At 41.2% G+C, this 21,623-nt stretch overlaps 1 protein-coding gene across 3 annotated transcripts in view; it reads right to left on the reverse strand.

Annotated features, from left to right (window-relative positions):
* Positions 1 to 768: 768 nt before the first annotated feature.
* Positions 769 to 21,623, reverse strand: part of smad10a (SMAD family member 10a) — a 32,633-nt gene continuing 11,778 nt past the window's right edge. Inside the window, exons 3-13 of one of the 3 annotated variants that reach the window (XM_031875800.1) lie at positions 19,808 to 20,048; positions 14,273 to 14,447; positions 14,084 to 14,107; positions 11,477 to 11,689; positions 10,252 to 10,509; positions 9,251 to 9,334; positions 8,794 to 8,847; positions 8,254 to 8,437; positions 6,006 to 6,174; positions 5,642 to 5,780; positions 769 to 3,845 (exon numbers count right to left, since the gene is read on the reverse strand). In XM_031875800.1, the coding sequence (XP_031731660.1) occupies positions 3,634 to 3,845; positions 5,642 to 5,780; positions 6,006 to 6,174; positions 8,254 to 8,437; positions 8,794 to 8,847; positions 9,251 to 9,334; positions 10,252 to 10,509; positions 11,477 to 11,689; positions 14,084 to 14,107; positions 14,273 to 14,447; positions 19,808 to 20,048 (1,753 nt within the window). In that variant the 3' untranslated portion in view covers positions 769 to 3,633. Of the gene's footprint in view, positions 3,846 to 5,641; positions 5,781 to 6,005; positions 6,175 to 8,253; positions 8,438 to 8,793; positions 8,848 to 9,250; positions 9,335 to 10,251; positions 10,510 to 11,476; positions 11,690 to 14,083; positions 14,108 to 14,272; positions 14,448 to 19,807; positions 20,052 to 21,623 lie in introns of all 3 variants that reach the window. The other 2 variants (XM_031875801.1, XM_031875799.1) reach the window with 2 other exon arrangements.

Here is a 21,623-nt window from a genome sequence, read left to right on the forward strand (position 1 = left end):
CCATTATCTTATGTTCTCATTGCACAGCTACTGTCTTCCTCAGTTGCTCTGCTTCCAGTGCAGCTTGTTTTAAGTAGAGCTTTTATCCAATCAGATCTCACCTCTGTGTCTCTAGGTAAGAACAGAGGCAGAGGCCTGCAGACTCACAAGTGAATCCATGTGCACTTTAAGTGAATGGGGACGATATTGTTGATTGTCATAGTCTTCAACCAATCAGATCTCTAGTTTGACATGTTGGGCGTATTCTTTGACGTGTCAGAGCCTGCGAGCCGGCCTATAATGACGTCAGCATTACATGCCGCTCAGTGTCCATGTGCAGCTCTGCCGCAAGGTGCAGAGTGTGCTGTGATTGGTCAGTGGGCGAGCACGTGACTATCATGAAACGAAACTTAACAGCAGAGGCTTAGTCGGGTAGTGAATCACATCACGTGATGCAGCTCAGCCAATCAAATATGGGCATTCTGACCCGAGTGAGATGTAGCACACACCATGACACAGGGGGCTGAGACGAGGAAAGACATTGCAGAGCAGTACGTTCAAGTTGTGAAAGTAAAATCCTATGATAATCTCTTTGGGTTGCGGCTTGTCATTAAGGAATGATGGCGGATCCCACAGCCAGACCAGCTGAGAACATTATACTTTCCTGAATTTAGGCTTTTGCATTTTCTAAATGCTCTAGCATTATTCAAACGACTCGTACCAAACGGTTTAATACGAAGACGTACATAGTTACAGCCTTAATAATGAATAATAGCTGTGGCGCCATCATGTGGTTATAAGGTGGTATTTCAGCTGCAGGACAGCAGTGAAGGCCCAGGTATAAAATGCACGGCCCGCCACTGCCTTCAGGTAACATCAAAAGCTTGTGTTTAGTTAGTCCATTCTGGGTACTGAAGAGACTTGGACTCCATGAAGAGGACCCGCCCACTATCTAGACATGGAGGGCTCACTCTAAGCTAAGGAAGACACTACCATTCTTACTTTCAGGTGCTTATACACTAATGAAAACATAATTATGAATATCATATTCCATTCCTGCTAATAGATCCTCGAAATGCTGCACACTGGCCCTTTAAGATAGACTTGAAAAATGAAAACTATATTCACTGCTAATGTTCAACAGGGAGGTGTAAAATAGTAGATGTGACATGTTCAAATGACTTGCACTTCCAGGAACCATATGGCGCCATCTTACCTGGGTCCAGTTTCAAACCTGTTGTAAATGGAACCTGAAACACGCTTCGATTGTCTTTTTATTGTGTTTTTCTACCAACACACCAATACTGTTTTTATTCAAGATACTGAGCGAACGACAACCGTGTCTGTCTAGAATGAACCAAAAAACTAATATTCTGGTAGAAAGTTAATTGTTATAGCTCCAAGAGAACAGATCACGACTTCTCATAATTGTGTCTTTATGTTGCAGACAATGACGTTATTTTTTCAATTTTGTCTGAAGTTAATACGTAAGAACTGTCTTTGGTGTTGTGAATGGCTAATTTACTACATCACGTTTGACCTAGCTTGAAACCGCTGAAGTACTAAACTTCTTTCTCCAACTGGATTACTTTACTGACCAAGATATGGATTATTTCTTTATTTGCTTCACTGAAAGGAAAATCGGATAATAAGTGATGTTAATAAATGATGATTAATTGCAGGATTCAAGGTGATTTGGGTGAACATGTAATGTTAACGTGACTCCTCCGCCTCTAATTATGTCGGCTGATGTTTGTCTTGAGATATTATGAAATGGGATTACAAGCACTTCTCTTTGTAATGAACATGTTATATGTTTACTTTACACTTCATTGGCATGGAGGTGCTTCAATGTTAGTGTAATATTAATAACTTTCTTTTCACGTTAGCGTTACTAGATGTTACTTTTGAGCTCGGTTAGCGTAGCTAACATTAAAGCAATGTCTGCTGGCTATAACTTATCTGTTTAGAGAACAGATTAATCCGGTTGAGAGCTAGCAATCAGCAACAACTTTGACTTCAAACTGCTGGTGTGTTACTCGCTAGCTGACTTTAAAGTTCACTAACTTTTTTGTAGTTTTAGTTGACTCAAACATGAAATGTGTCATCTCCTGGCGTCTGGGAGGTGCTGCCAGCCTCCCTGGTCTCTGTGGTCCTTCTGGTAAAGTCAGTTAGTGCTGCACAGCAGACAGCCAGCTGCTGTCCATTGGTGGCGATTGAAACAATACCCAGGTAAGATGACGATTATTCTAATAGTTATAGACCTAATGTCACATCTACTGTTTTACACCTGTGCAACACACCTACCTCATGTAACTGGAACCATATGATGAGCACTCAACCAATCATATCACTGCTGTTTATGGCTTTAACTCTCTACTCATTTTGCCTTTATTTCAAAATAAGAGCACATTGTTACTTAATTAGTCCGGGATGAAGAAATCAATCCTCAAACCTCTTCCAAATGAATTAGTTTGATAAGAATAAACAGCCTTATTTTAGCCTGATGACAGCAGTTACAGTGTGAATTGGTTGAGCCACATTTAAAGAAGCCAACCCAGAGTTCAGTGAAGCCACTGTAAGGGATGATATGCTCAGAGAACAGACCAGAGGACAGACTCAGGCTTCTATCTCTGGAGCTGCTGATGGTTGTTTTCCATCAATCGTTACAACTTCTTTCTGCTGTGACATGTAGAGTATAGCTAATGTTCCACAGAAACACGTATCAGTCAACTTATCTAGTACTGCTACTGCACATCACAGCACGGGACATTATAGAGCTCAATAAATACAAAGCTTAGGGAGTGTTGTAGTCAGAATCCTATCAGAGGGCTCCATTGATTGACTTCAGCCTGTCAGTGATGAACAAAGTGTGTGCGCTTTAGGCGTAAAACGAATGTGACTTTGCACTGTAGTTATGAGGTATTTTGGCTTCGGTGATTTACACCAACCATTTGGTTACATACAGGGTAGCACTGTTTCATTACAAAGTACAACAACACTACTTTAAAGCTAAATGTTTTTGGCTTTTTAGCCTTTTGGTACAAAAATAATATAGCTTGAGCTGAGCATAATAAGAGGGCTAAACAGCTATCAATGCTAACAGTTTAGATCAACATACAGTGAAGAGCGCAGCACAAGCACAGAGATGACATAATACGGGTTGTCTTACTCCTCTACATCAGCTCTGTTGTTGAGAAGATGTAAAGAGAACTGTAATGTTGTTTGTGTTCAGTGTGAGTTTACTGACAGCATCTCCAGAGGTATGCAGTTCTCTTTCTGTGGTTTCCCTCCTGGATAACTTTCTATACATCTGTGTGTTCATTCCATGAATGAATGTGTCTCCTACTATTGAAAGACATCCAAATTGCATATAGAGGAGCTGGATTTCTGAAACACATCCCTGGATTTCTACAGTGCATATGAATGTCTTCAGGACAGACAAGTTGGTCAGAATCAGAATCTTTACCTTCAGAGCTCCACCTCCCTTGTGTTTGACTTCAGATTATGGAGTAAAGCATTGGAAAAACCATCAACACCAGCTTTTCCATTGATTTGCTTTGTGGATCAATTAGATAGCATATTTGGCAACATGTGTGCCTGTGTGTGCACATTCATAGAATCCAGATTGGAATTTGAACAAGGTCATGGTCCTCAGTTAGCAGGCCCTGGGTCTGCCAACGGCATGGTGTGCAACACCTCATCCAGAAGCTGCAGAGCGCGGTGCAGGTGGACCTCCACCCAGCAGGGCGTGTGTTTGATGCTCTGCCGAGGGTAGTCGGGCCCCCAGCCCTTCACGAAGCTGAGCCGCAGGATACACAGGCGCCTCAGGTCATCCACACCGATCCCCGCTGCTGCAGCCAGACCTGTCGGTGAACAAGAGTGACATCACTAAGGATATCTGATTGGTGCTCACTATAAGGGCACTGGTGCACCACACTGCCATCCAGTCATCCCGTTAAATCACACTGTGATTGATTGACAACTGATCATTTCTACACTAATAATACAATTCACCTGTCACGTGTTCATTAGATGTGGAACACCGATTACGTACATGATTGTTCTCGTTGCTGTTCATTGGAGGCCTATCTCTTTAATGGTAATACCTTTCTTGTGTATGCATCAATAACAAGCTACGCCGTGCCTCTGGCATACAGCCTCAACAACCTCCACCAACAAGGCAGAGCAGCGAATCCCTGCTGCTGCTGGTAAAGCTGCACGGTGATCCAACACTGTGATCAGAGCTTCGCACTACCACGTCTTTTAGTGAATGAATCAAACTGGAAGTGTAAAAGTGAGGTGGACATGGCCACTATAGCAGCAGCACATGTTACATATCAGCCATAAGCCCTTTTTCCACTGGACAAAAAACCACAAACACCCACTGACATCTGGCTCTTGCCTTCAGAGGGAAAGAGCCACATTCATTTCCGGGACAAATGACTCTGCAGTAGTCACAGGTGTTTGTCGGCTCCGGCTCCGATCCTCAGTTATGGGAACATGACACCCTGGTGGACGTGCTAATTGTCGGTCCTTTTACGCGATTCTGTGTGATACGCGTTGAAGTGAATACATCATAAATAAAATGAACAGGGATTTCAACAATTCATATTTAACGTACAAAACATACAACTAATATACTCTCCAGTCAGACAACACTAGTTTCACCTCACTGATCATTGAGGGACAATTCATGAAATACAACTCATTAACAACCATGTTGGTAAGTCTTTCCAGTGTTGAAATAAAACTTAATCCACAAAGATAGATGTGAAAAGAAACTGACAGCTCCATTGACAGCAACAATAATGCATTCGCGGCGCATTGTAAAACACATCGAAATAACTGAATCTGGATCAATGACTACCTAAGGCCTGCCTACATATCTGATCCCAACATCAAACTAGTGATAAAGTAAAAGTAATAAATAGTAGGGCTGGTCAATGGCAGAATAAAGCAGCTAATAAAAGGTGATTGGAGAAAGTGTGAGTCACCGCAACCACAACAGCTCCTTGAGAATGCAGTTATAACTGGCCACTCGAAATATTGTGCAGTCTGCTGCAGTAGAAGCGAGATTAGCCGTGGACAGACACAGAGGTACACACTCACGAACGCATGCACACACACACACACACACACACACACACACACACACAAAGGACTGCATGATTACCCTGGCAGAGATAAAAATAATAACCACCATAAAACTACTACTAACCTTGTTTTCCAGCACAAACACCCCTAGAAAAGCTACTCGTATACTGGCAGTGGGAAGGGAGTCTGCATTCATTTTGGTGGACATAGAAATCCAAAACATACAATGCAGACTTCAAATAAAGAGAAATTATGCAATGTATCCAAAAGCTGCTCAAAGCTGCATTGAGCTGCAGAGTGGGCTCAAATACCGACATCTTATCATGACATGTGATTCAATTATTATATCATTTTTTACTGATAATGTTGCAATTTCTTTTCAGTAACCAGTCTCTCTTCATGGATCAGCTGCTTCTTATTGTGTATTCTGTTCCTGCTGTCGTTCCCCTGGGCTGTACTCAACTCGGTGCAGAGGATTGTAGAGTAAATTCCACTTCACTGTACATGTTGCATTTCCACCATGTGTTGTTAAATGTGAAATTGTCGTGAAAGTGTTCACACTTACTAACTGCAGGTGCAATGCCTCCGACGCTGCCTGGACCGGGAATGTTTCCTGCCACGGCGGCTGCCTGTGCAGCAGCTGCAGCCTGAGCCGTCGCTGCCTGCTGCTGCATCTGTCTGTGGCACTGCCGCAGGTCAAACACCTGACCAACACACAACATCCGTTCAGTCTGGAAGAACGTTTCAAACAGTTCATTCACTTCCACATGCAGCTAAACAGGGCTCGTTTCAAATGGATGTACAACTTATTTATTTGAGTCATGCTACGTAGAAGCTCAATGCTACTCACTGGTGTTCTCAAATCAACAAAAGAGCTCAACAGTTTAAAAATAGAGGATCTGATTTCTTCGTGTGAGCTGGATTCAGACCTTGATGTAGGCTCCGGGGTAGATCTTGTGCACAGCGTCACCTGGTGCTCGGCCTGCCTCCCTGTCGAGGTAGTAGCTCTGAACAAACACAGCGTGGTCGCTCATACAACGCATCCACACATCGCCCTCCCCACGACACTCCAGCTGCACGCCTTTACCTATGTGCAACCTGAAACACACAGGAAGAAAAGGATGTGGAACCGCCCTGTATTTCTTGAAAAAATAAATAAAAATAAGACTATTATTATACTTGTCAGTTTCGTCTTTTGTTGACAGTGAGTGAGTGAGTGAGTGAGTGAGTGAGAGAGAGAGAGAGAGACAGTATGTCAGGAAGCAAAGGTCCCACAGCTGGAATCAAACCGCGGACGTTGCAGTTTTAAAGTATGTGCTATAATGAGCTCCGAGCTCTCTCGTGACATTACTGTGGGACCACAACAGAGAAGACCTTTCTTCAGATGTGCTGCTCAGGTGGGTTAAGAAGAGGAGGAGGACTGTTCTTCTTTGTAAGGTGTTGTTGCTCACTGCAGTCAAATGAATGTAATGTAAAGTACTTTTGCACAACTTATTTTTACATTTGTGGTGATTTTACTAAAAAGCTAAAAATGATTTTTTTCTTCTACGATCTACTTTACAAAAGAAAAGTAAGCATTGAGAAGTGAGCCATTAATGCAGTTGAAGCTCTCTTTCTTCATTGCTCACACAAATACTTTCATGGAAACAACTTTACTTTATCACACGAATGCCTTTGCGGAGAGACGGCCCAAAGCTACCCACCTTTCTGTTACTTGTTGAGTGGACAAACAGGGTGCGGTGGAGAGAGATGAGGGAGGCAGTAGGATGCAGCCAGGAGGAGTGTGGCAAATATGGCCATTAATATTACAGAATTCAGGCCAAACAGAACTACTCATATGTTTTAAACAGCCATATATTAGCCGACATTTAAACAGCAATACAACTAAAACACAAATGCTATGATGCAAGTTCCAACAACAACAGCAGGATAATGAAACCGTCACAAGACATTCAAATGTTAAATCAAAATTGAATGCTGTGCAGCTTCGTGTTTTGCATCTCAAGATCAGGCTACACTAATATTATTAGTATTTTACTGTTTGGAGAATCAGAATCCAGTGGTGGCTGGATGAATTGTTTCAGACTTGTGACATCCAAACATTTCCAATAACCAGAGCGCTGTGACGTCCAAAAGTCACAATGTATTGAAAAAGAAAGACGGTCTCTGTGAGCGAGGAGCAAGAGTTCTCCGCTCACATGCGCTGCACTGGACACAGCAACTATGCTGACAATCTGTCCCAGCTTTGCCCAGTGGCAAGAGATTTCCCTATGTGTGGGAATTCAACCCGCCGTACCCACACAGTGCTGTCCGCACTACATCTCGCCAAGCATCCGATTAGACTACTTATATTTCCCAACGGACATTTTGGCCGGACAACTACAAGTGATACCGGCAAAGAGCCAACATATGCCAACGTAAACCCCACATGATGTGTGTGGGATGTCAGAGCAGCTCTAAACACGTCATGCTACCTAAGTCTGTCGTACTAACACATTGAGAATGAAAACTCAATCCTCAAAGCTTTTGCAGTGATACTGTATTACATTGCATTAAAGTGTTGTGTTTATTTTGCTTGTCCCCTGTATTTACAGGCGGGACACACACCATTCCAGCAGCAGAGAGGTGTATTGTCTGTATTCATTATCATGCCATCTCACACACTGCAGCCCAACAACAACTTGGGGACAGAGAGGAGGCTAACAGCGAGTGAGTCAGTAAGTGAATGAAACAGAGCAGGGGTATTCAATTCAAATTCCAAAAGGTCCAGATTGACAAAATCTCCTCGTGCAAAGGTCCGGAACATTACCATAATATCTAAGTTGCACTATACATCTCACTCGAGTCAGGAAACTTGTCAGAATACTCATATGTGATTGGCTGAGCTGCATCACGTGATGTGATTTGCACCGCATTGGTCGGTGTGTTTCCTGCACCGCTGAACAAGTGCCGTAAATGCTGAAAAAGCTGCGGCAGTTAAAATAGAAGCGCTCCGTCAAAATGTAATAATTCTCAATTATCTATCGGTTTTAGGTCCTGGGTCCGGATACAACGGTGTCTGGGTCCGGATCCGGACCGCGGTCCGCCTATTAGTGACCCCTGAAATAGAGGATGAAAGTGTTCTAAGGTGTTTCATATAGAAAGACATGCTACTAAGAATCTATTTAATAGACGCACCTGGCTCTTTCACTTGCATCTGTGCGGTGGACGTTACTCAGCTGTCCGAGGCAGAAGCGATCGCCTCCTGACGGGTCAACATAACCGTCCACGGTTACTACGGGGCAGCTGGAGGGCACCTTGAACATCTCACCCACCTGAACGTCCATTTCAAAGTAGGAGATAGAGCACCAAAACTCTGGTCCTGCAATGAAAACAGAGTGAGTGTGTGACAAAACTGTGGGTCAAATTTCCGACCACCTTTTATTCTGCTCCAAACACATGCAGAGCTGCCGGGGTGAACGTCTCCTCCATCATCAATAAATGCACATTCATCCTAAGCCTGGCAACAGGCGCACAAACTCTACCATCGCCATTTTTACAGAAATGAAATATTATTTCTGCACCAACTGTCAACGTAGACAACCACAATGTAGACAGGGATGACATATATGATAAACAAGACATGAGCCCTGTGCAGCACCACATTTCTTATAACAGTAACAGTAGGCAGTTCAATGGCAGTCTAAAACCCATAGTGACGGCATAGTCATCTCTAACCTGGATGGTTGGACACAGAAGGAGGGAAAGAGGCTGAGCCATGATGCTGAGACCCTGAAAGCAGAGGGAGGAGTAAATCAGTCTGAAGTAGAAAAACACAAAGCTGTACCCAACTCTCTCTGGTCCACGCTGAACATGACTGTCAGGCTGTGACTTGATGGGGTGGCTGTGAAATGAAGTGAAGCCTCTATGTGTAGGACTTGAAAAGTCTCTTCATGGTAGTGTGATATATACCTCATGGTACTAATGGGCTGTGTGGGTAGTGTTACTGTACTCTTCAGCCATTGTACAGTATACATAATATAAGTTATTTGATGATAACATATAAAGATCAAATAAGAAACATCACATATGGTGTTCAATATAAAAAGCACCTAGAAAGGAGCAGTGGGAGTCAGTGGATGTGCAGGATTAAAGTGAACATCATGTGGAATTCTTGTTTTGCAGCATATCTTACAATGGTGGTTTGGATGATGACCACGCCCGTTCTGCTGGGGTCCTATGGGAGTGTAGGAGGCTGTGCTGCTGCCTGTCCAAACCGCTGAATTACAGGGAAGTACAGAAGGATCAGTGTGACCATGAAAGATGATTGGATTTTGATGTTAAAATATGAAAAATAATTGTAATTTTGTGTTTGCATACGTTGTAACAGGTGCACAACATTACCGCGAATTTGATCTAAAAGGTTTAAAAATTCATTTCCATTTCATCTGGACTATAAATATGTTCATGTCTCTCATACAGCTTGACACATTTACACTATTCAGTTACTTAAGTTTGAAGATGTATTTCCCCAGTGTAGGAGAAATAAATACATATACTTGCTGCAACTCTGCAAGAAACGGCTGCTTTCATGAAGATTCATCATAATATTATGATCACTTCTAGTTGACACTGTTTCACTGTGTTGATTTCAGTCTGATTATAAATGTTTATACTTATATGTGTTATCTATCATTTTCATTATAAATGATTTTGTTGTTATCTGAAGTTATCATTCTCTAAGATGTGTAGGGATGAGGAAGGGTTGGAAGGGTGAATGTGAGGCAATTGTTGAAGTGATATCTGATTGACAACGGGAGGATGTTTGGGCTGATCATAATAGATAACATAATATAACATACTTATAGATTCCTAATAATTATGAGTTGTATATATGATAAATACTAAGTTCATTGTTAGGATCATATAAGTGTGTTCTTCTTCCAACTTTGACATTTATTTATATTGTTTATGATAATGTTTCTATATAAGGAGTTTGCTATGTGTATTCTGTACATTCTTTTTGTTTCTTTGTTTTAGTTTTATACGTATTTGTTACATCGAAATAAATAGATAAATAAATAACATTATTCTACATTATTAGGCAATTGATTATGTTTCCCCTGGAAAGCAAAACAAAATATTGGTGTTAATATCCATGTATATATGCCTGTATTTGTGTATGTGAGAACTCACTGTGGAAGGCAGCCTGGCTCTGAGAGTGTTTATTGCTGCTGTAACCGTTCTGTCCATGCACGTGAGAGGGAGGTAGGGAGGGTTGTTGTGGGTGGGGGGGCTGTGAGGGTTGCTGGGCAGCCTGTTGCTGAGGAGGGGCCTGGGTTGGGGTCTGGGGTCGTGGTGCCGAGGTCATGACTTGAGCCTGTGGGGAAGCGGTTTGGAGACGGCCGTCACCGTGTCCTCCCTGGAGCGGTAGCATGGAGCCGGAGCCGGAGCCTGGAGGGGGGACAGAGGAATGAGTCAGACCTATGTCCTATATCTCTCTGTCTGTCTCTCTCTCTTTCTGTCTCTCCGTCTCTCTCTCTTTCTGTCTCTCCGTCTCTCTTTCTCTCTTTCTCTCTCTCTCTCTTTCCCACTCTCTCTCCGTCTCTCTCTTTCAATTCAATTAATTTCAACTAAGCTCTATTGGCATGAATGTTCAGGTTAGATTATTGCAAAACCCAAAATGACATATTGTTGAATAATTCATTTTTACACAATAAAAGTAAATAGATAATAAGATGACAAACACACTTTAAACACACACTCTTACAGATGTAATCCATCAGAAACATTTACTGCAGGGCTTGTATCATCTCTTACGGTATGATAACAGTCAACATAGTTTGCAGTTAATATGGCAGATTGTTTTTTTCTCACCACATCACTACGGCATTCTGCAATCTGAATGTTTCTTTTGATGTCATTAAAAGCCCTTCCTACCTTCTCCTTCAGCTCATTCACGGCCATGCCGAAGTGCCCAGTGGAACAGATGTTCACCTTTAAACATGTGTTACTTCTCAGACAGCTGGCTCGTTTTTGGGCCATTGGTAAGTAACAGTGCAGTCATTTGGAAACAGCTGTACTGTATTTTGAAACACTCAATACAATTCAGAAAATCGCTAAATTGTCCATTTCATTGCTTTTTATAAATGTAAATATACAAATGTCAAAGGGATGTTAATCTGCATGATAAATTAAGAAATGGAAAAACAATTTGGTTATAATAATCATCCACTTACAGTGATCAATTTGAGTCGGACAGACGTGATCACTATAAGTGGTTTCCTACTGTACTGTATATATGAATGTGTGAGCAGCTCGTCCCAGCTATTTATCTGCTGCCTGCCCAAAATAATAAGATAAGATAATCCTTAGTAAACCATTCACACTGAATACAGATATCAGATAATGAAGGGCTCACCTTTAGGTGAGACAGGCAGGTTGGTGTATCTAGTGACAGGGGGGGGTCCATGAGATTCAGAGGACAGCTGCGGGGGATGCAAGGGCTGGCCATAGAGGTCTGGAGGAGGAAGCTTCATGGCCGCTTGGTGGTCAGACAGAGGCATGCCTGGTGGGAGGTCCATCTGTATACAGTCATGGATGTATTCCTCTTTGATCAGGCTGCCTGGTGCTGCTGCAGTGAGACAGAGCTTTATTAGGCCATGTCCCTGAACGTCAATCATAAAATATCATCGGTGCTTAGGTAATTAACATTCCACCTGAAAAAGGAAAATGAAAAAGGCCATTTCTAGTAATTAAGTGAAGTCGTTATATCTGCCATTGTGTCTATGTTTAGCACATTTTAAAATGCTCTCACCCATATGCATGGTATCCATTTTTCAGCACAAACTCAGTACAAGGTTCAAACTGTTACTTTTTCTTTTTCTTTACACACAAATATAGCAGAAAAATATCAGCACTTTAAACTGGTTTATTCAGCTGATATAAAAACATGATGTTACTATAAAGAGAACCTGCTTCATGTGTTCACTGATGAATATCAACTCCAGAACAGTGCAGCGTTGTCAGTGGTGAAACAACATGTCAAACTAAAGATCTGATTGGTTGAACACTATGACAATCAACAATATCGTCCCCATTCACTTAAAGTGCACATGGATTCACTTGTGAGTCTGCAGGCCTCTGCCTCTCTTCTTACCTAGAGACACAGAGGTGAAATCTGATTGGATAAAAGCTCTACTTAAAACAAGCTGCACTGGAAGCAGAGCAACTGAGGAAGACAGTAGCTGTGCAATGAGAAAATAAGATAATGGGGAAAATAATTAGAATACATGTAGAATATTTATGAAAAATGATTAAATGATAAAATAGCTATAACTTTGTGATTCTGTCTAGGCCAGCATAGAAGGCCTTGCAGGCCCTGACGGCCCACCACTGCAGAAAAACAAACAGCACATGTTCTCCGTTATTACTTAGCAAATCAATTACAACAAGTCATGAAATGCATTCTCTCAAATGCTCTGAACGCAACAATCTCTCCATCAAAGATTTACCATTTCTCTCAGCGATAATAAAAAAAACATAACTGCTACAAGAATAGTCATTGCCACGACTTTGGAAGCTTGGTTTGAAAACCAGTAAGATCACCAATCACATACAACCACCATGTAAATTCACCCCGATTTGGAACAACCCAGACTTTGTAATGAAGCAACGCACCTTCTCCTTTAAGTCATGGGAAAACAAAGCAATGACTCACTTAGGAAAACATCCACAGATTAACGCTCCATGAATGAACCCAGGAGTCTGATTTCACTTAAGAACATTTTCAACAATATCCACAACTGAAAAACACAAGCAGACAAAAGAAGATACCACACATAATAGCTTGCTCATTAACCAAATGACAGCTCGTTCTGTATGAGAACCTACACATATCATACACAGAACACACAGAACTCAACACAGAAGGCACTGTAATTGGCAAACACAAAACTTCTGGAACAACATATTAACTATCATCTCACAAGCCCTGGGTCCCTCCTGTGTCACTGCCTCTTCGGAGACATTACACCAGTCACCTACACAAATACAACAAAGTCATACTTACCACCTTTACCATTGCAAAAAAGGACAATATTGCTCAACTGGAAATACAGACTCAAATTAACAACATCACAATGGCTCGATTTGTTGACAGAACACCTCTCAATGGAACAAGTCACTGCAACACAAACACAAAGCTCAGCTTTGTGAGACCTGGGCGCTCCTTTTGGAGATCTCTGAATCCACCAGAGATTTAAAACCTCTGAATTTGTGTTTTTGCTGTTTTTTGTAATGTCTTTTCTTTCCTGGAGTGGCGACACCTTATTTGTAAATGCAAACATTTAAATTAAAAAAATAGAAAGGTAGTAAAAACAACAAAGTTATTGGCCGAGACACATGTGACTATCGCTTAGCTGTTTAAGAATAATGGGCCGTGCTGTTAGCTGTGTGAAAGTGTCTATGTGTAGATCAACACTGTCCAAGAACTGAAACGTGGCGACAGACAGTTTCTTATATTTGATATTTCTTTTAACTGTTTAACTGATAGCATTATTCAGTCAAAATTCATATTGTTGGTTAACGGCTAAACAGTTCATTATTAACATCCCAAGTTATGACAGCATTCAGCTTAGACTTGACTCCAATGCTTATTACATACGAGGCCGTCACATTTATGTAACGAGGTGCATGTGTGACAGAAGCATTTTGTAGTGTTTAGAAACTATACTATAAGACATGGTTAAACGTGCTACTTGCTCCTTTAACCATGTTCTCTAGGACAGGATTTCAATCATACATCGGGTGTGATAGCTCTTAATAGCAATGACAGCATCTAAACTTTGCCTTTGATCACGAGAAAACAGCCTAACTGTGACAAATGCTATGACAGCATTCAAACAGTCGGATTCATACAGTTCATGGCGTAACTGCTGTACAGGGAAGTCAACATGTCCCACGGTTTGATCACATAGTAAACAAGGAATCCTTTAATCATGATGTGGTGCAGTAGAATGGAACTCACCTGTATTTTGAAGGCTGAGACCAACTGAGAGAAGACAAGAAGAATATGAGATCAACACTTGACTAACCACATCACACAGAAAATGAAGCATCAGCAGCTAAGATTTCAAAAGTTTGTTGAACTACATTTACAAATATTTATCAGTGATTAAAATGAAACTGAAACGCGTGAAGTATGAAGCTGACCTACCGATGCCTGGTGACACCACCCTCTCATAATGGTAGGGGTTGACACATACATTGTCGTACTTCAGGTCAAAGGCGTATTGGCAGAACTTGACATGCTTGAGTTCATTTTTGTGGAGGTCAGGCCAGCGCCACAGCCGTGCATAAATGACATGAGGAAAACCTTTCCTCCCTGCCACCTGTGGAGAGAGCACAGCATCATTATAGTCTTTGTGTCATGCTCACTGAATCTAATTATTTTTATAGCTACTATATCCAAGATCCATGTGTGTTCTCAGCACTCCATATGTTACACTATGATTGGGCCACACAGTGATCCCTATGCCAGCCTTCAAAACTTGATGTTTTTCCTATTATCCAGCAGTAGATTGTATCTTTAAATATGCTATTGGCAGGTTTGCCGAAGGTTCAACAAGTGAATAGAGAGTTGGAGAGAGTGCAAATGTTTTCTGTTAGCTTACCCCATGTTGTTGAAGAAAATCATCATATAATTTAGGATTGAACTGAACACATTTGGTTCATAAAAACATTCTTAGGAAGAGATTAAGGCACGCCAGACAAATTGTAATCTATCGCTCCAATGTGTGTCCAAACATTTCCCGTACACGAATTGTGTGTTCTGCGAAAAGGTTGTGTTCCACCAAAAGGTTATCTTGACCCAAATGAGGACAGGAGAGCATGACATAGTGAAGAGACCAGAAGATGTGTTTTGTTTGTGGTTCAACCCGCTGGTTTGATTGGTGGAAACTGACTTAAAGGGGGGTGAAGTTTGACTGTAAAAGTAATCTGTGAAAAGTAATACATCAGATTTGTTTGGATTTGCTGAACTCGTTGTATGTTGAAGTGTGCTTATTAAAACACTTCCCGCTGGGTTGCAACTTCAATTCGCCGTCTCTTCTCGTCATTTTGCCACAACAATGTTCGGCCCAGTTACTTAATAACAGAGATAAACCGAGAACAATGGCTCATTACTTGACAAGTTCATTGCACAACCAGCACATTTCATGGACGCGTGGAGTTTCCAGATTCATATAACGTAATTAACGGTAATCATGGGGATATGGCTCATTTAAGGTACGTTTAGCTTGTCATTGAAGGGGTGGTGTAACGTTACTGCAGGGTATACCCACGTATTCCTACTCATAGTTCCAAATATCTTCTGATGCTCATCTTCGTTATAACTTACAACGTTACATTGAGGGAACTATAACTTTAGGTACGTTAACTGGATGCAACAGTCACTAATGCTAACGTAGTTTCTCAGAGCTTGAAGCTGGTATTTTTCTCCTTTGACAATCGAATCAGGGACAACACATTTGCTGAGCTTGTAAGGACCATGGCTGTCGGTAGGTGTTGTCTTTTTTGTTTAAATATGGCGAAATAAAATGTTATGGGTTATCTTTGTTTGGATAAATTAAGCAGAAATAACTACGATGTGCTCACATCACTTCTCCCTTGTTGCCACGGTAAATATTCACATATTCTGTAGCCTGATAGAGATCAGTCAGACACCAGTGTCGCTGAGCACTTGGGATTGGTAACTGTTACCCGAGTCAAACTCAGCCATTTATAACTGGCAACGATTCCATGTGATACTATCGTCATTGTACTTTTGGCTCACTAGCCTTGTCATAAGTGGCAAAGGTCAGATATCTTCAATAGACATAAACAAAACATTCATATGGGCCCAACAACATCTTTAAAAGGATTAATTCTCCAAAATAATATTTTTTTAGGAAAAGCTTTCATAAAGTTCTGCCGCTGTATTCTTTTTTTTATTATTTGTCTACATCAATATAACTGTTAAAGACATTTGTGATCGTCTCTGACTGCTCCCTGAATGACAGAAGGACTTCGTATGCTGTCCATCACACTGATCATGTCACTGTTAATAAAACCACTCTGCTGTTTTCTCTATATGAGGGCTACTTGAATATTGGTGTGTGAAGCACAGGTGGGAGGGAGATGGATGCAGGTTTGTGGACTGACAAATGGAGACAATCTTTGTGTAACAATGGACCATAGCCTTTCGTGAAACGCAGTTTGTTTTTAGTATCCCCAAACAACACAATATCTGATGGGCCAACTTTAAGATTCTGTGAAAGTTACTGTCCCATTGAAGGTTTTCAGAGATGAAAGTGCCACGAAATTGAAAAACTAATTTTTCCAACTGCTTTCCTGGCAGTTTCACTCTCCTGAACTCTCTTATCATCCCTTTAGCTGTTCCCATGTTAAGCTGAAGGGTAAATGGTCTTTGCATCAGCTTACAGGCTTAGACACCTCCCTCCTATATTTATTGATCTTGTTACTAATCCAACCACTGTAGTATTGTCACCGAATAAATTAAGTGTAATAAATTACAAAATGTATGTTGTAACTTCCCTTCGCTGAAGCACTGAGCATCTGTCACATGTTGGAAGAGACAGATTTGGCTTTTTTTAGCCTAACATTTATTGGGTTTATGTTTGTACAAACAATTGAAAGTCTTGTGTATGTTAACTAACAAACAGAAAGATAGAGATAAAAAACAAATAGACAAAATAAAAAAAACAGAGGCAAAACAGTTTTGGTTCAAATTGTCCATATCAGAGGACGTAAACAAATTCATCTCACTAGAAATGTATCAGACTCTTCCACTGTGTCATTTACGAACAAAAACATTTTCTCTCACTCCAAGTTGAAATGTTATTATTCAATAGTATAAATCTATGAAAATATTTTCAGACCATTGCTCTATATATAAAGATTCAGTCGTATACCAATGTATTGTTATCAATAATATCTTGTTTCAATATCTATCATTATACGTGACATAATCATTTATATTTCCGAGGGACATAACTTTGCATCGCATATCCCAGAATACCTTTAGTTGTAACATGCACATTTTCCCTAAATTACAGTAATGTATGACATTCACAAAAAGTGTGTGGGGTTTGCCTCTCTATTGCCACATTACTGCGAGCATGACTGTTGGAACCAGGTGGTTTACTCTTGATTTTAGGTTCCATCGTTCTCCCTCCATGTCATAGGATTTGTTGTGCTTCACAAATGCTGAGCCATTCTTCTGTTGTAATGTCCAGTTCCCCTCCCATCTAGCCCCAGTGCACACAGCAGAGGACGCAGTAGAGTCTCTCACATTTTGAATCTCCCCGATATTACCTTGTATGTCTGCATCATTACAAACAGCAGTCCATTTAAGGTTTTTGAGGTTTGTAATTCCTATATAAAATAATCCCTCAACTGCAAAAAAATCATCTTTTTCTAATCCATGTATCTCTTTCAAAACTGTGCTATTAATCCTGTAATGCCTTTACAAGTTGAATATTACCAATCAGGGACTGGACTGTAGTGTCTGCTACAGCCATCTCCTTATCTTTGTCCATCTCTGTCCTTTAATATTAATTCTAGTGCTGTGCAAGTTAACGCGTTAATGCATTCATCAATTAATGCCGACAATTATTTTATCGCGCGTTAACGCATTTTTTTTATTTATTATAAGTTATTTTTTATTTTTTTATTTTTTATTGAAAGACAAGAGACAATACATATACATAACAACAAGAGGATGACAAGAACAGTGGGATAAAAGCCAGCAAACATCCTATAGTCAGTTGTGTGTGTGTGTGTGTGTGTGTGTGTGTGTGTGTGTGTGTGTGTGTGTGTGTGTGTGTGTGTCCTTGAGCCTTTTTTAAGATGGGAAAAAAAATAATAATAATAATAATAATTAAAAAACAACAACAAAAAAACAGGTAAGTATTTTTAATTTATTATTATTGTAACAGACTGTCTCATGTTTATGGTTTTGTATTGGAGATATGATGTCCCTTCAGGGTTGCCGTAGAGAAAAGGCGACTTCCGCTTCTGGTCGGGGGGCAGAAATAAAGAGAGAAGCTGCACCAGCTGTTGCTCTCCCTGGAGACTATTGGACATCGCTGCGGTAAAGTCAGCAGACACTCAGATCTCCGTGGTCAACTCAGCAGACACTTACATGTTAGTGCACCTATATGCTGAAATTCACGGTAAACGCATTTAAACGGCACAGACAGGGAGCGAGCGAAGGACTTTGAAAGTTAGCGGAAAGATTAACGTGAGACAACATCCGGTTTCTTCAGACGAACATCCGGTTTTCAGAATAAGATGCCAACAAAGTATGAATTATATTCACATTAAGTATAAAACATGCTACCTGCATCTCGTGAACCAAATGCTATTGCCCCTTTGTTCATATAGCAGTACTTTTAAAATAAAAGTGCACAATACACTACTTTTACTCTCTGGGCTGCACGGTTGTGTGGTGGCTAGCACAGTCGCCTCACAGAAAGAGGGCCTGGGTTTGATCCCATAGCAAGACATCCCACAGCTCAACATGAGTTTGAATGTTATTTTGTTCTGAGTCCTGTTCTCATAGTAACAGGTTGTTGATATTTTTGTTGCCAAACTCCACTTCTTTCTGGAGCTTGCATGTTCTCCCTGTGTCAGTGTGGGTTTTCTCCGGGTTCCTCCCACAGTCCGAAGACATGCAGCTTAGGTTAATTGACGACTCTAAAGTGAGCGTGAATGTTTGATACACTGCCATTGCTCCAAAACATCTCCATGGAGGAGGAATGTCATCTGGACCAACCTTTTCACTCTTCATCCTCTTTTTTTAGCTCCTCTATAGCTCTCCTCACTTCATCCTTGCTATTCATTGCATTTCTGATTCACAATCCCCACATCATCCAACCTTCTCTCTCTCATTTTCTTCATTCACCAGCCCCTCAAAGTATTCTTTCCATCTTTCAAAAACCCTCCCCTCACTTGTCAGCCCATTTCCATCTCTATCCTTAATTGACCAAACCTGCTGCACATCCTTCCCAGATTGGTCCCTCTGTCTAGCCAACCGGAACAAGTCCTTTCCTCCTTCCTTAGTGTCCACACCTCTCATACAACTCTCCTTAGCCTTCACACCCTCTCTCTTCACCTTAAGCCGCATCTCCTTGAGCTTCTATCTACTTTTTTCATCTCTCTGACTATCCCACTTTTCTTTGCCAACCTCTTCCTCAGTACTTTCCTGTACTTCCACATTCCATCATCAAGTCTCCTTGTCTTCCTTTCTCTGTCCAGATGACACACCAAGTACCTTCCTAGCTGTCTTCCTCACCACTTCTGCAGTAATTACCCAGCCATTCAGTAACTCTTCCACACAGCGCCACCCCTCCCTAGGTTTCTATTTTATTTAATTAATATTCAGAATATATGAAACACGCAAGATGTATTAAGATCAGACTGAATTCATGTAAAAAAGACACTTTAGATGTTTGAATTCATTGTGCATTGATTCTGAATATTAAATTTGAATGGAAAAGTGAACATAACAATACAAATCAAACCGTGAGATGAATTCCTAACTGTAAAATCTGAAAGCAAGGGATATATTCAATATTTAAGAGACATTAAAGAGAAATCCTCGTGCCAATGTACAGATGTGATAAGAAGGTGGACCTAGAAGTTGTGCAAGTGCAGTGAAAGTTAAGTGGACTGTTAGAGGTGCACTGACCTGCAGCCGTCCGTCCAGTGTCCTCTGGATGGTGACACACTTGCTGGGATGGACACCATTGGTGGTGATGGCGGTGATGAGCGAGTCCAGCTCGTCTTTCTTCTCCTTCAGCTTCTTCACCAGGCTCTCAATGGCCCGCTTAGCAAAGCCCTCGTTCTCTCCGCCCTGCCGGTGGCACATGAGGCTGTGGACGATGCTGAGGCAGGCGTCATTACTGCTTGGAGGGTTCACTGACATGATGCTGCTGCCACAAGACACAGAAGGAGGGTTTGTTATGTTTAGAAAAGAGGTCATATTAATCCCATATTAGCGCCTCTGCACTGGCTCTCTGTAAATCAAGAAAAAAAAATTTACATCCACCTTTCCACCTACAAAACCCTAAATGGTCAGGCACCATCATATTTTGAGGAGCCCACAGTAAATTCTCCCTAAATTCAGGATTACTTGTGGTTCCTATAGAGCAGTGGTCACCAACCTTTTTAAACCCAAGATCCCCGACCTCTGCCTTGGTGACAGGCAAGATCTACCTATTGAGGCATTGAGAGAAAAAGACTGTCCAGACCAGGGGCATTTCTAGGATTCAAAGAAAGGGGGGGCTTAGCCCCAAGGGGAGCGGCAATTTTTTTTGGGGCCTATTTGGGGTCGCGAAAATCCATTGTTTCAGACAGTTCATAGATTGGTTCAATCAGAAAGAGTGTGATTTTGCTCTGTAGTTTTGCTTGCATTCAGTATATGACAACACAAGAGTCAGAATTTCAGGGTCACAGTGAAATTTGACAACACAAATATGAACTTTTCTCAAATAAAGAGAGAAATAATTTTCCTGCTTGTAAAGGAAAGACGGATAAACTAGCTTTCATATCCGCGTCACTCCCAAATCCTAATTCTTAAAGGGGCCGCACACAATGGATGGAGAATGGACCGGACAGTGTCAACTTTTGAGTTGTTTACTTGTTTTATTATGAGCAGAAGGGAATAAGATGCTGATCAACATTTACAACTATTTTGTTTTCCGTGTAGTTTTTACATACCAGTGATTTATGCTAATTTGGACACTATCACTGAGATAAAGATGAACTAGTTCAGTGTCAAATATACCATTCAATGGGAAAAAAAACAAACATGAATAACAAAAATAAAAGAACACATTTCAAGTACATCTTAATTATCGAATGATAAATATTGTATGATGGGCTGAAATGGAAGGCACCCAATGCATTCACTATAATCAAGTCAAACTAGGATTACAATGTACAGAGAAAAACACTATAGGACTAGATCCGGACAGGAATTTCCACTTTGACATGATTTTAATCAGTCTGAAGTTGCCTGTGGAGTCTGTCGATTGTGCACACGTCTCTTCAGTTGCATGCCCTTATAAGGAGTTGGCGGGGCGTTTCTGTATGCAAATCCAGGTGCACGAGAATGCGCGTTCAATTTAAGAATCCTCATTCGGGGGAGCACAGCTGAGAACACTTCGGCTGTGTAAGAACCCATTTTCAGGCGTTCATGAATCAGGTGGAGATCTTTTCTGACGTTGGTCTTCCGAAGTCCGTAAGAAAACATTTCAGAAGACACTTAAGAAAATGTTCGAGATGAGGCCCAATGCGTTTCTGAATTTATTTTTATTTTATTTTGGAGAGCGACAGGGAAAGTCTCCAAGATCGACTCTATAGTGGAGATCGACTCTATAGCAGATCGACTCTATAGCAGTCGCCAACCGGCGACCACTGCTATAGACTCTCTAAAAGGTAGGATGGGAACCAGAGCCTTCAGTTATCAAGCTCCTCTTCTGTGGAACCAGCTTCCAGTTTCT

Source organism: Anarrhichthys ocellatus, unplaced genomic scaffold, assembly GCF_004355925.1.
Source record: "Anarrhichthys ocellatus isolate YVR2014 unplaced genomic scaffold, GSC_Weel_1.0 scaffold96, whole genome shotgun sequence".
Lineage (NCBI taxonomy): Eukaryota > Metazoa > Chordata > Actinopteri > Perciformes > Anarhichadidae > Anarrhichthys > Anarrhichthys ocellatus.